This window comes from Ictalurus punctatus, chromosome 7 (assembly GCF_001660625.3).
Source record: "Ictalurus punctatus breed USDA103 chromosome 7, Coco_2.0, whole genome shotgun sequence".
Classification (NCBI taxonomy): Eukaryota; Metazoa; Chordata; class Actinopteri; order Siluriformes; family Ictaluridae; genus Ictalurus; species Ictalurus punctatus.
Window position 1 is genome coordinate 18,004,317 of NC_030422.2, and position 15,783 is coordinate 18,020,099.

The window sequence follows — 15,783 nt, forward strand, 5'->3', positions numbered from 1 at the left end:
CGCCATCATCTTCTTCACCCAAGATAGATTTAAACTGGGACGTGAGAGATTTTGGAACTTTTCACTGCATTCTGACCAACAAACAACTTTCCAGTCATTAGTATAATGACAGAAAATGAGATTAGTGAAAAGGCCCAGAAACACTTGGCAAGAGTATTTACAATCTACAATCGCACATTTGATCCTAAAGGAACAGAGAACAGTTTCTATATTTTCAGTATACACAAACCATAATAAAACAAATCATTTGAATTGATTACAATAATAACATTAAGATTGTTTGGGAAATTTGTTAGGAAGTTTTTAATGGTATGTTTTCTTTGTTTTTTTTTGTTTAAATGCCCTTATTAGTCTGCTTTTTTTGGTCACAAATCCATCACGAATATCTGAATCCAAAGTCTAAAAAAATAGCAGCATGATTCAGCGAGGTTTGTTTTGACATAAAAACTGAGATCCCTGGTTTCCTAATAATATCTATCTTTAGACAGTAATTAGAGAGCAAAAATTTCCACAAGTAAAATGCACGTACACACACAGTAAAACTGAAAGAATGTGAATGTGACAACTTCATCCAAGATTCAATACATAATCAAGTCATTAAATTGCCTACTTGTCCATACAATAAAAAGAGGAATGGGTATCATGGGTCCTTTCTGGGTTCTCTATATATAATGATGTGTGTGTTGGTATGGGAAAACATCCATCCACGTTCCACACTGCTTATCCTACACAGGGTCGCAGGGAACTCGGAGCTTATCCCAGGGAGCTCGTGGCACAAGGCAGGTGCCAACCCATCGCAAGGCACAACTGCACACACATTCACACACTATGGACAATTTCGAAAGGAATTTCGGGGAGGAAACCAGAGTACTGTAGTAAACCCCTGAAGTACAGGGAAAACATGCAAACTCCGTGCACACAGGGCAGAGGTGGGATTTGAAGCCACAACCGTGGAGGTGCGAGGCAAACGTGCTAACCCGAGGGAAGACATGTGAACGTATATGTATATAGATCCTCACCTGTCACCCCCAGAGTGCCACGGTACACTGAAGGGTGTGGGGTGGAGCTGCATGGCCAGTGGGCCGTCTGAACCGCTTGCTGAACCAGGCACAGAGGGTGCTTCTGATAACTTCACCAGGTGCCAGGAGTGAGGATGAATCAGTGGCACAGTGCGTCTGTAAGGAGAACGTAGGAATACACGGACCATGAGAACTGATATTGCATTAATGCTCGTCATTCCTGTTTCACCTCAGTTTCAGTGACTAAGCTCACTGAAAAATCTGTCTCAAACCTTAGAGTTCCGAAATGATGTGTGGATTTAGTACACTATGCTGAGTATGTGTGTGGCATAAGTTGGATTAGCTGCTCACCACATGTGAAGTAGGAAGGCAGTAAATCCCACCTTGTCATGTCTATGAAATGACTGACTTTAAAACAATATCTGCCTAAAAGCACTGAATCAATAAATCAAAAGTTACTGTGTTCTTATAGTCAAAGCCGTTTCTGCTTTTCACATCATCCCTCATCCATAGAAATATCTGGCTCCTCGAAAACACCTGGAGCCTTGTTATTAATACAAAGTAACCAAACATGGTCTGACTTTGGAACGGTCTTTACACCATCAACATTGCTCAGCATTAGGATTTCTGAAAGTCTTGCAGAAAATCTACATAAGCTTTTCATTAGTAGGTTCAGCTACAGCACCCATGGAACAGTGCCAAGATTCTAGGTACATCCCATTACTCCCATTGACAAAAGCACAATATTCCCCAAACATTCCTGATGACGATATGCTTCCCAGGGGAACAATGGCCCTGAATGGCTTATTATTATACTGATAATAATAATAATGGTGTTCTCACAAAGAAAGACTTCGCTGAGGGAAACCAAATTCACCAAATAGGAAATTGTGGCATAATCAGAACACTGCTGGGAAAACACTGGAAGCCTAAAATATACTGGATTACATCAGAGATTATTTAGGACCAGTCCTGGGACACAGGATGAGACGTGTGGTGCATTAATTCGACTGTTTATTTAAATCACAGCCATTTCTTAAGCTTTGAGAAAGTTGCAGACATGAGTTATATCATCCCTTTCATGTTAAGATGGCTTCAATTATTTAAAATCGGACACTTTCAAAACTTTCATTTACACTTGTATTATTATTATTATTATTATTATTATTACAATCGCACGACTACTAAACAAATGAATTCTATGAGACACTGACTGAAGTTTTGTTGTCCTAAAAAAGCCACGTGCATAAAATGTAATTAGTGACTTAAAGTACATCTTGTTATTATGAAGATGGGAAATGGTCAGAAAACAGACTTCACGAGACGCAACAAGCTTCTATTTATAATCCGAATTAACTAAATGCTCCTTGAACATAAAAAGTCAAAGACAAACTTACAAACATATGACAAAGATCAGCCATACACTAGTAGTTCAAGCATTCACAACTATAAACACAGCATCGGCCATGTGTGAAGTTGATGCTAGCTCCACAAGTAACAATCCATCTGCATATTACTGTGATAACAAAAATCCAAAAGGAAATGTTCTTAACACAGATAATCGAGAAAATGCGTGCACCCGATTTCAGATACTTACTTGCATAGACTGGAATCCCATCCAGATCAGGAGAGAAAAGAAGACCAAGGTCTGGTTCGGACTAGAAACAAAGCTACATATTGGTGTTCGGTGGAGAGGGAAAAAAAAGAAAAAAAGAAAGAAAGAAAGAAAAAAAAAAAAAAAAAAAACAGATTTAAAACTAAACTTTACTAACTTGCTAACACCACGTTCTGTCTTTGGTGTCAATGGTCAACACTTATCACAAGCTAAACAGCTCCAATGAATATGAGTGAAAGCTTGTGGTCACTTAGCGGTAATGAGGCAGCCTGAGGCTCTGAACAGATTTTTTTTTTAAGTCCAGGAAAAATGAAGACATAAATACCCCCCCCCCCCCCCCCCCCCCCACCACCCCCTCTCTCTCGCTCTCTTTTTCTGGTTAGAACCAAAGACTGAACAGTCAGATTTTTTTGCCTCTCTCACTTTGCTCTTACACACACACACACACACACACACACACACACACACACACACACACACACACACACAAACACACACACACACCCTCCTGCTCACTCACTCTAATGTCATTAGCAAGAGGAAGCGGTTCTCAAACAGAGAGGAAACTATGTTCGGAGCAGATAAAGAGGCAAGTTTCTGCTAAAATAATAGCATGGGTCCTCTCCTATTATTGTTTGAATGTGGGGAAAAAATGTGAGGGCTGCTTCCTGTCTCTCTGGGAGAGCTGTCAGCTTTGGCCAGGAGAGAGAGCCAGGGGGGAGAGAGAGAGGGGAGAGAGCGAGAGAGCGAGAGAGAGAGAGAGCAATGCAACGAATGTAGAAAAGAGGATGGAGGAGCGAGAGTTGAGGAAAGAAGTACATGTGAGACAGAGAAAGAACAAGACAGAGGGAGAGAGACAGCAAGAGAATCTGCACTGTTTGTGGCCTTCTGCCAGTTAAAAGTTCTCACTGTTCCCTCAGTGCTGGTGTTTAATCAGAAGCAAAAAAAAAAAAAAAATCCTTCCAGCTGGTTTTCATGAGCAATCTCCACCATCACAATAGCTGTAAGAAGTTTAAACAGAACCTGTCAACAGCCAGGTGAGTGAACAGATGAAAGCAACAGTGGAAGTAAAAAGCATGGAAGGAATGATAAAACCACTACAAATGCCAGATTTAGACAAGCGTCTCAGATGGTGGGCTACAGTTTATTAGCAAAGGCTGCCATAATATTACAATGACCTGAACTTAATTTTTGACTTTTTATTGGCTTCTTAGAGATAACGCAATAGTTAGGACAAAGCAGTAATGGATGTATATGCATGGTTATGTTTTTTTTTTGCACACACTCTAATGACTCAGATGTACTGTATGCGCTTGACGACTAAAAATACTCCAGTCCTCCCATTGTCTAATTAGCTGCAAGACTGTATGATGGAATAAGCTAAAATGCTTCACATGAATCATCCATTCACTGCTCACATGGACATAAAGGAAATATAACCAGCTGGAACAAATCACTGTACTGAAATATGTGCAATTTTCATCATCCATCAATTAGAGACATATCAGTGCATCACAGTCCACAAACACACAGATCTGAACTCGGGTCCCATAAGCTGTGATTTACATTTTGGTGATTCATACCTAGTCCAAATATAATTGTGTATTTAAATGCTCTCTATATGCCCTGCCCCTGGAGGCGGGTCTTGATCTACAGTAGTAGCTTGTTAGCTGCAGCAGTAACTCGTTAACAGTAAACATGGTTTGTCGTTGTGTTTTGTGCTGTGCGTCTTCCTGAATACTCCCAACTGGAGTTTACAGACAATGGTGGAATTTGAACAAAGTCATGGTTATGTGACAGGCTGTTCTCTGGAGTGTTTTACCAACTTGGTTCTCTTCAATGCTGATTCGGTCACGTGATTCAGTCTTTATACACTATCGGGGATTCTTCATCAGTAAAAGTAAAATTAATCAATTAATTAATAATAAGATAAAAATAAAATACATTCTCCATATTTAACTATCTCAAACACTACTGGCTGTTGTGTCAGTCAAACGCTTCAACATGCTCCCTCACTCACAATCCTTCAAACAAATCACAACCAAAAAGCCATTTCATGGGGAATGTAAAAGTAAATCCTCACACATTGTTTTTCAGTATACAGACTAAGCAATGAGAATAACAACCAGTTCATACCAGGGTAAAGAAAGTTCTGTTTTTTATTTTAATGTGTTTTAAGCAGTTTTCTGATGAAAACCGCAGCTAGGTGTAAAGGTTGCATGCAATGGACAAAACAATTTAATTATATGGCTACATATTACAGTGCAGACATGCCTCAACATTTAATAAAACAAAGTGCCATGATGTGACCATTGAAATATTGGCCTGGATTGGTCAAAAATGAATCGGATATATGAAAACACCCACAGATTACTTATTTTTGAACCCATAAGACGTCAAAAAATGCAAAGAACACTTTAAAACGTTGTTCCTTTGTAATCTCACTTGCATATTCCATGCTTCTGTGAGATCACTGAGAATTATGAAGCAGTATTTACTAAATAAATACAGCAAGGTATTTATGTATTTACCACATATATGTGGCAAGAATTATTCTCAATGATGTGAAGACTTTGTTGGTTTACACAGAAATGTTTAAAAGAGTGTGAAAAGCCAATCTTCACATTCCCCTGCCTTGAAATGAGTGAGCATGTTTATAGGAATGAACTGTCAGGTGTCCCTGTTTATTTTAACCTTTAACATCTAACCTGACCTCCCTTAGACACTCCCCCCATCCCCCAACTCTCACACACACTCAGATTCTCCGTCTCTCGTGCAGTCTCCAATCACCATTGTTGTTTTTTTGTAGCCATCCACTTCCCAAAAACACATCGCCGGCATTCCATATAATCACCAGAGCTCTGGGCATTAATTCTACAGTCTGAAACTGAGCCCCTCAGGAAGGGAGCCGTCCAGAACTGGCCTCCTCAGTACAATGGCTTGTTTGTTGTTTTGGGTTCATTGCGTCTATCTGACTTTCTTAACTGTATAAATGAGAAGAATGTATGTGAGAATACCCCCAGACAAACAGCTTATCAGCAATACTACCCCCTCCCCACTTAAGTTTTGTCTGGCCTTCGTAATAGTGTCGAGTCATGCCTTCAGGTGCTTGTCAACTACAATAAAGTATACAACACCGATTTGAAGAAAATTAATAGCAAATGGTAATCTAGGGGGAAAAATATTTGATAAACTAATAAACCAAGATATAAAGTTTATCAAAGACAAAAGCAAACTTTACCAAAAAAAGGCATTTCATAATCTAAAACAAGCTCGGCCCACACACACACACACACAGGCTGCATCTCACTTATGCAGTCCATTTAGTCATGATTGCAATGATGACCATCTCTGATCCCACACATTCCCTTCATGACCATAGGCCACATCTTGTTTGCATGTGTGCAGTCCTGTTCTGGTAAATGTCTATCTCTGCAGTGTAGCTGTGAAGAAAGATGTAACCTCTCAGGATTAGTGCTGCTAATAAAAAGCAGTCGTGTTTCTTTGTGTGGTCAGACAGCGATGGAATCCCTACGGCAGCTGGCCCCAGGCCCCATACTGAGCGAGTAGACTGCACTGATGACTCTGCATGTTTTACACCAATGTCTTTAAATTTCATTTACACACACTGCTAAAGTATACAATCATGTACCCATATCCTGTACAAAAAACAGACTTAACAATATCATCATATCAAAATAAACAGGCATGCTCTAAGTATGCAGTTAGACTGTGAACCACTACGCATGCACGCACAAGCATATATTCAGAGCACCACATGGATAAGTGGAGAGGGAGCAGGAGGGAGAGAGAGTGGGCCTGAGAATGCTTGGAATGTCCATTGTTTTGGCAGGAGCTGCAGTTCTTTTGTTTTTGAAGTTCCTTGGCACTGCAGGAGGGGGTCCTACTAAACCCTCAAAGTGCTTTTCTGGAAACTTCCTGGCGCTGTTCACCCTGAACTTGTCCATTTCTCCTCTTCCCACCTCAACCTCTCTTAGATCAGAGGGAACCGACACATCCCCTCTGGCCCATAAACTCATAAAGAGGTATGTTATTGACCCTGTTGTCAATGGAGTCTGGACAGAAGAGTCTCCAAATGTCTCACCCCACTTTGTCCCCCTGCTGTGAGCACAGCATTTATCCCATTTGCTGCTTTAAGCTGGATGAGAAACATTAGGACACTAAAGCTCTGGTCATTCACATTTAATGATGGAACTTCTCCTTTTACGGGCCATGACGCACCAAGCCAACTGTCAGCCATCAGGACAAGAACAGGTAAATGACAGAGCATTGATGATAATGAGACATTCAATTTGTTTTACACTAATGAAAACATTAGCTGTGGATATAACAAGCTATATATTGAAAAAAAAAATCTGATTAACATGTGACTTTTCTAAATGTGAGAAAACTTTATTTACAGTCACGATAACTGCATGATAAAAGAGTCAGAGTGCCGTCCACTGCCGAAAGCACCTACAATGGGTGTGTGAGCATCAGAACTGGAGCATGGAGCAATGGAAGAAGGTGGCCTGGTCTGATTAATCACTTTTTTTTTTTACATCACATGGACAGCTGGGTGGGTGTGTGTTGCTTAAATGGGGAAGAGATGGCACAGGGATGCACTATGGGAAGAAGGCAAGCCCATGGAGGCAATGTGATGCTCTGGGAAACCTTGGGTCCTGGCATGCATGTGGATGACACGTACCACCTACCTAAACATTGTTGCAGACCCCCCCCCCCCTCCCTCATGGCAACGGTATTCCCAAATGGCAGTGGCCTATTTCAGCAGGATAATGTGTCCTGCCACACTGCAAAAACTGTTCTGGAATGGTTTGACGAACATGACAAAGAGTTCAAGATGTTGACTTGGCCTCTAAATTCCCCCAGATCTCAATCCGATCAAGCATCTGTGGGATGTGCTGGAGAAACAAGTCCGATCCATGGAGGCCCCACCTCGTGACTTACAGGATTTAAAGGATCTGCTGCTAACGTCTTGGTGCCAGATACCACAGCACACCTTCAGAGGTCTTGTGGAGTCCATACCTCGACAGGTCAGAGCTGTTTTGGCGGCACAGGGGGCCTACACAATATTAAGCATGTGGTTTTAATTTTATGGCTGATCTGTCTTGTCTGTCTATCCATCCATCCGATATATCATATCTATCTATCTATGCATATAGTCTAAAATACTTAACATTATTTTATTTTTCTTATTTTATTTAGATCTTCTATTTTTAATTATGATGGCTGGTAGGAAGTGCTAAGCAATAATTTCCTTGTACAGTGTAACTGTCTGTTCCCTCTACATATGTCAGTAAAGTCTTGAATCTTAAACTGGCGATATCTGCTCCAAGGAACCTGCATTCTGCTAATTTACACCTGGTTTTGAAAGGCAGGGGAAAAAAACAAAAACAAACAAACAAACAAAAAAAAAACACAAAACTGGATGGCATTAATTTAATTTTTTTTTTTAAATTAATTAATTAAAAATCAAGTAAGAAATCTTCAACATTGTTTGGTTTATCTAATACTTTTCATGGTGAGATTATGGTAAAACAAATATTAAGCTTTCCAGACATTTTAGTTCTTTTCAAATTTGAAATGATCTTTATTGACAGATAATTTTGCTTCTTTTTAGAAATAAATGCTTACAAAAAAAGATACATCTGATGACTGATTGCACGAACAGTGCATGAATCTGCTGAGTCTACTGGAAGTATTTTTTTCCTTAGTACACAGTGAATAATACTGATTCAACTCTCCTCACATAAAGAAAGAAATACAAAAGAGCAGACAGCAACACTTCCCTCTTTGTGTTTGTATATGTCTGTGTGTGCTTGACTGGTCTGTGCACTCCTCTGTCTCACTAATATACACTCATAGTCTAAACAATGGCCGGTGCTGTCGGACTTGTCCTGGGCAGGGATTAACGGTCAGTCCCCTGTTAATAGTCTTGTGAATGCACTGCCTAACCATGCTGCAACAGTCAGCAACCGAAGCAGGAAGCAGCAGGAGGAAGAACAAATGGGAGGACCAGGAAGTGTGACGCAAGTGGCTAGGAATTTCCCAAGGAATTGCCCACCGCAACAAGATGACCGCCGCACCCTTGGCAGACACTGTACAGACGTACAGAAGATAGTACAAGATTGCATTTTATAGAACACCGTCTATATAGAAAGAGCAATAACTTGACTGGACTGTACATAAGTACATGCTCTCAAGTCGGAAATGACATCAGAGTTGGACTGCAACACAGATTAACCATTTGGCATTGAACAATAGCATGTACATAAGCAGGAAAGAACGTTGGTTTCCAGCCGATGAACACTGCAAACATCCTATTTACTGCAGGCGTCATCTTCCCATTTTCACACACCCTAAATGTGTCATCTCCTGGATCAAACAGAAGAGGACACAGATGGCGCTCAATGGTAGATGCGCATAACGAGCACACACTGGCCAATCATGTTGGCACATACATACACAGTGTAGGACAGAAAGGATCCTATAACAGTGTATGAGCATCAGATTGAAAAGATACATTGCCTAGTGACACCTGTCATGGAGTAAGCTTCCTGAAATATAAGTAGTTGCTGTGTAGTAGAGAAAAGAGAGATAATGGGTGTAAACTAGCAACAACTAGTACTGAGGTGGAAACACGGACACATGACCATTATCAGTGCACAAGACTCACAACACACACACACAGCTGCTATTTTATAAAGTTATTATTGCACTCATTTTGACTGAGTCACTTACAGACATCTGTAATGGTAACACTTAATGCTTCTAAAATATAAGACTTTCTAGTCTAGTAAAATGCCATGGAAACATAAGAAACAGAGCTATACAAGCTATACAGGAAAAGACAGTCCCACTGTCTGAGAATCTGTAATACCTCCTCTATTAACAAAATTGACAAACTAACCCTGAATGCGCCCGGGCTGTTAAGATGCTGTTTTAAAGGAGCAATTCAGCAACCATAACAGTCATGGGAAATGCTATTCGGGTATACTATTTAGCTGAATTTACAAAATGGAAAGACAAGAAACCAGCAACTGGCACAAAAACAGACCTGAAAACACGCAACAAGCTTTAACTGTATCGCCCAAAAATGACACAGTGGAGCTCTGTGATATACAGCCAAGAATCATGAAAGCGAGAAGTGTGCTTTCTTAACCAGGCGTCCCCATAATTCACATCCTCACACACGCACATAAACCAAAGAAAAACATATATACATAATCTGCCCATACAGTAAAAGCCTAATTTGCAATCCAGGCCGCTTATGCATCATTTTAATCCCTGGTGGTGTGACAAGAGTTCACTAATCCACAGGAACAGAGAAGCACAGAACAGAGACACACACACTGACCTGGGATGCCTTGAAAGTCAGAGAGAGAAAAACCACAGGCGGGTTTGTAACACTGAAACTCAGTGGTGCATTTCTGAACTGCTGCCAAATAAATGGATATGAAATAAGGAGGAATTTTTCCATCCGCCCCCCACTCCCCACAACCCACACTCCTACTCTCCTTGTCCCCTTTGCCCCTAACTCTCTGTATGGTTTACTTCAGGGACTGCTCGTGGTGTACATTGCCATTTGTGATGTACAGGTCCACTCCTGGTGTATAGGACCTTTCATGATTTGGTAGTAGCTTGTAGTAACTAATATAGACAAATCAGCCAGTTAAAGAACTGTGGGGAAATCCCCTCTAACTACAGACATCCACCCATCAAACACATGCAAACACACAGCCTCATAATGTGCAGTCTCAAACTCCTGCAATCAGCCTGGCAAGAGGAAGAATGCTGCCATTCATGCACATATTCATTGTAGTTCTAGATTCCGCCACTAGAAGGCAGTACACAATATGTAGAAATAAAATTTCTATGGACAATCACTTCTGAATCTTACTCCTGTTTTAAGTAGGTATGGGCAATATTGCTGAATAATACCCAAGACTAGTACGTCTGATACCAATACTCATGCATTCAAATTCTTCTTGTGACTCCATGAATGCAGCCATCTAATAGTGTACTTGAAACCCTAGTATTACACAAAATTCAAGCTTGTAGGCTATTGTACAAGGCTTTTCAGAACACAACCATGCCAATTTGATTATTATTGGTATCTGGATCATTCCTGCCTCCCTGAAAGGCCAGAGGTGGTAAAAGTACTCAAATTCTTTATTTGAGTAAAAGTGTGATTATTCATTTTAAAAAAAATAAATAAATAAAAAAATTTTTACAAAGCCTACATAGATACTTCCTACTGTATATATTTCCTATTCTTCACTCAAGGTAAAGTTACAACTCCTTAATTTCCAAAAACTACACAGAAAAGAAAAACATCTTTCTTAAATACCACTCATTTTAGTTACTGATGGTAAATTAATACCCTTTCGGCTAAAGGATGAATGTTGGAAAAATTAGATAAAGCTAAGAAAAAAAAGTTTTATTCCTAATCAATAAATAGTTAGCAAGCATAATAAAAACCGGCGATATATAAACTAGATGAATGTTAATAGCTAGCTGTTACAGTACAAGCTGTCTTAATAAATATAAAGCGTACATAACTATATTACAGTGGAGGGTGTTAGGTCTCATTTTTTAACATTTAGAGCAACTCCGTGAAGCTCTTTAATGATAAAAGCCATTTTACATATAGATGTAGTAATACAGTATTGGAAAATGTAGTACAAAGTAGAAATGTAAGTAAAAGTACTGATTTAATAAGAACCAGAATTAAGTGCAGTAACAATAAGTAATTGTGCTGTGTTACTTCCCATCAATGCTTTGGTTCTTTTATGTGGCCAGTTTTCAAAAGTTTTCTCAGGTACTGAGCTGACCACTTACACTTATCACATAACTATTTTTTTTTTCTGATCAGAGTATCTCTGCTTAATATAATTGTAATTATAATCACTTCACAGTTTATTGAATCCAGGTTACTGTAGAAGTTACTGGTCTGGTGCTCTGAGACTGGAGTAGCACTGCGTGAGTCATACCGCAGTCACAGGGCAAAAGTGATCTAATACTCATCTGCCCAATATCAGCCCCACTAAAACAAACACCACACACAGGGAGGCTACTTCCATATATACTCGTGTCTTTCTCTCACACACCCTCACATATTGCTTCTCTGCAAAAACTTTCATCTCACTCACTTCAGCCTTTCCTTCCTTTGGTCATACACTGCATGTGTGTGTGTGTGTGTGTGTGTGTGTGTGTGTGTGTGGGGGGGGTCTATACCTGCGGACAACAATCTTGAGGACCCTGTAGGAGCCTTTGATGAGAATCAGAGCTTCTTGGCGGGAACCGTAGAGTGCAGAGCCGTTGATGTTGACCAATTCGTCTCCCACCCTCAGCTTCTTACACTCCGCTGCCTTCCCTCCTTCTTCTATCTGAGAGAGAGAGAGAGAGAGAGAGAGAGAGAGAGAGAGAGAGAGAGAGAGAGAGAGAGAGAGACAGACATAAGGAAAGAGGTTTTTTTTTTTTCATAGGTAAACTTCACCTTTCTTTACAAAATGAGGATGAACGTTGACAAAGTATTTATATACTGTTATACACAGAAACGGAAAGGTACACAGAGGTTAAACGCTCAAATCAAAAAGCATATAGAAAACACAACTACATAAACACCACACACAAAACTGTGCAAAAGTTTTAGGCACCCTCTTTTTTTTTTTTTTAGTACAAACTTGTATTTTATGACTTCTTCATTTTAGATTCCCCAAACATTAGTTTTCCAGCAAAAAAATGTAATGTTACAGAAAAATGTTTGTATATCAGTAAAGATAAAGCAGAATATTAAGTGGTAAGAGACACTTTTCAGACAAAAAAAAAGAAAAAAAAAAAGAAAAAGTGATGGCTTCTTCTTCTGGCAGACTGGGAGTCTATGGTAGCCCTATGAACTGTAAGTAAGAAAATTATTAAATTTGGCACACTCAGATGTGACCATAACTAGTATCTGAGCCATTTATGGGGTGTCTAGGACCAACACCTGTGTCTAGTGCCACCATTAGTTCAAATATTCACTTTTCAAATGGTTATAATTGTTGAACACTGTCCTAGGGAAAAGAAATTTTGTTCATCAGATTACTCTCTTCATGGTATGTACAGTATTCAGTTTTTTCGTTACTCCTTGTTCAAATTTTGTCCAATTCTTACCAAAATTGGCTCAGATGATCATTAGTCAGAGCCACACAAAAATGACTGAACAGAACTTTGATATTAATATTTGTTCAAAAGTTATGATGTCATAATGATAAACAATGTTGACCCAAAATTGGATCAGAGGCTGGATCTCTCAGCCATACGTTGATTAATCGTAATGAAACTTGGTACTCTTCATCAGGAGCATGATCTGAGGGCCACCTACAGGTCATGAGATTTAAACAAAAAAAAAAAAGTTATATTTTTGCTTGTGACTTTTGAATACTTTGACAGAAAATTATGATCTTGGTTTCGTCAGAATCAATGGGTCATGGCAAATCCGGTGATAGCAATTTTGCCAGGATTGGATGAACCGCTTGTCCGCCATTTTGAAATTTGACATATATTGTAATATCGTTTAAAATATTTGACATATCGGAACAAAATTTCGTATAGATCATTCATAGCATGTCTTCAAGGCACCTGAGAAATTTGAACACATCGCCACCTATTGTTCTAGAGATAAGGTTTTTTGTAAAAAAAAAAAAAAAAAAAAAAAAAACACAAACAAACAAACAAAAAAACCTTTCTTTTGTGGCTCGGCAATGCACTAACCTTTCAACCTCTTGGCATGCAAATAAATGCCTCTGTTCTGTTAATTTCCTGTTCAATCTTATTCTCGGCTGTTCTTCTGAACCTATCTTTTATTCATTCATGTAGATTCTATTTCTCTTCTTCGGGCTCCACATTGCACTTGGCCCCCGGTAAGGTAATATTATTTATATATATATATATATATATATATATATATATATATATATATATATATATATATATATATATATATATATATATACACATACATATATACACACACACATTATATATATATATATATATATATATATATATATATATATATATATATATATATATATATATATACACATACATATATACACACACACATTATATATATATATATATATATATATATATATATATATATATATATATATATATATATATATATATATATATATATATATATATATATATATATACATACATACACACACACACACACACACACACACACACACCCAGCCGTTCTGGGCAGAAGATTTCTCTACTTCCTCTATCTGTGAAACAGTACAGGATGGCTAAAAGTCAAATAAACATACCATACTGTAAACATACACAATTCCCACACTCACACACCCATGCATAGGATAATGATTAAATGGCCATAAAAAGGGTACACAAGTCTAAATAACATGGTCACATAAATCTCACAAAAATAAACAAATGCCCTGTCAAAACATAAGCGTACACCCAGTCAGAAACATTTGAGATCAGAGCCAAGAGCCTAAAACCATACAGCAGCATACCAAGACTGTTTCTCAAGGTATCTAAAAATGTTCCTCATTTATTTCTCTATATGTAGAGCTAGTGCAATTGGTAAAAGAAGGCTTGAGAACAAAATTATGTTGAAAAATATCTATAGCCTTGGTATTTAAAGGTGGTGCCTGAATTTTAAAGCATTGCCCAGATCTGTTGTGTACAACATCCATCCATCCATTTTCTGTACCGCTTATCGTAGGGTCATGGGGAGCCTGGAGCCCTATCCCAGGAGACTTGGGGCACAACTTGGGGGATACCCTTGAGGGGGTGCCAGCCCATCTTAGGGCACAATCACACACTAAGGACAATTTAGAGATACCAATCAGCCTTTGGACTGGGGGAGGAAACCCCTGAATACAAACTCACACAAGGTAAAGGAATCAAACCCCCAACCCTGGAGGTGCGAGCCAAACGTGCTAACCACCAAGCCACCTTGCGCACACAAACAACATTCACGTAGAATTCATGAGTATAACATGATGTTCTCTGCTGAACCTAACCTAATAACAGGGTAAGTATGGTTATTTTTTCACGATTTCTAATTATTAAATGGGGAGGGGGCAGTGTAGTGAGTAGAACTGCTGTTCAATCCTGAGGTTGCATTACTGTCGGTGTGGAGTTTCTGTGCATGTTCTCCCTGTATCCATGTGGGTTTCATGGAGTTCACTATGATAACCAGCTTACTGTGGCTCCCGAGCAGTGTAACCGAAAAGCCTTTTTCCTATTGTTGGGAGATCAGGAGTTCTAATCCTGACAATGCTACAGCCAGATGTTGCTGGGAGCCAAGAGAGCAAAACTGGCTGTGCTCTATTGGTGGGAGGGATGGCATACTCTCTCTCTCTCTCCTGATAAAACACCGAAACTAAGCAATCTATGGAATCTGTATGGGGAATAGGGACGATAGCGAGTGTGTTCGAGTGGCTTCACGTGCCTCAGAGGAAGCACGTTAGCCTTCACCTTCCTCGGTTGGTAGCTGTCGTATGAAAGAAGACTGGTGCGTGGGAATTGACAGGTGACCAAATCTGTGAGAAAACTGGGGGGAAAAAAAGCTTTACTGAAGAATTATTGTATCTTCTTATATCATTGCCCACCCACAGCACTATAGAAGCCACAATAACCCCAATATTTTGTGTTAAAAAAAAATCTGCTTCAGTAATGGGAAGCCTGTGATTTTGACTAAAATTGCTGTTGGCCAAGGCACCCACACCCAAAAAGTAGTCAATTGACACCAAAGGGGTGTTTCCATTAAAGATTTATCATCAATTATGAAACAATTGTAACATTCCTGGATTTTTATTTTGCTAAAGTCTTTGATGTCACATTTTCAAATGAATATTACATTTAGGGGGGAAAAAAGCTGAATGCCTCATTTAATATTTTACAGACAGGTTCTAAATACTTCTGCACCCAGTGAAGTCAGTGTTTATATGAAACAATTTAATATTTGAATAGTTGATATTTAAATAAATAAATAAATAAATAAATACATACATACACACTCGTATACCTGCTCCTTTGGTCTTATCCAGAATTAAACACTATCTTGTCTAATCAAAACACATCGCAAATAACAGACCGCTCACT

The 15,783-nt window shown here is 39.0% G+C and overlaps 1 protein-coding gene and 1 long non-coding RNA gene across 7 annotated transcripts in view; one reads left to right on the forward strand and one right to left on the reverse strand.

Moving 5' to 3' along the window:
- shroom4 (shroom family member 4) overlaps positions 1 to 15,783 on the reverse strand; it is a 42,649-nt gene that overhangs the window by 9,988 nt on the left and 16,878 nt on the right. For 4 of the 6 annotated variants that reach the window (XM_017472713.3, XM_017472717.3, XM_017472712.3 and 1 more), the window contains 2 exons: positions 11,893 to 12,044; positions 1,020 to 1,175 (listed from right to left, as the gene is read on the reverse strand). In XM_017472713.3, the coding sequence (XP_017328202.1) occupies positions 1,020 to 1,175; positions 11,893 to 12,044 (308 nt within the window). Of the gene's footprint in view, positions 1 to 1,019; positions 1,176 to 2,616; positions 2,970 to 11,892; positions 12,045 to 15,783 lie in introns of those variants that run through there. The other 2 variants (XM_017472718.2, XM_017472716.3) reach the window with 2 other exon arrangements.
- Positions 3,003 to 8,077, forward strand: LOC128632974 (uncharacterized). Its single transcript, XR_008396680.1, has 3 exons — positions 3,003 to 3,671; positions 6,633 to 6,909; positions 7,058 to 8,077. It is a non-coding gene; the product is annotated as an uncharacterized LOC128632974 (long non-coding RNA).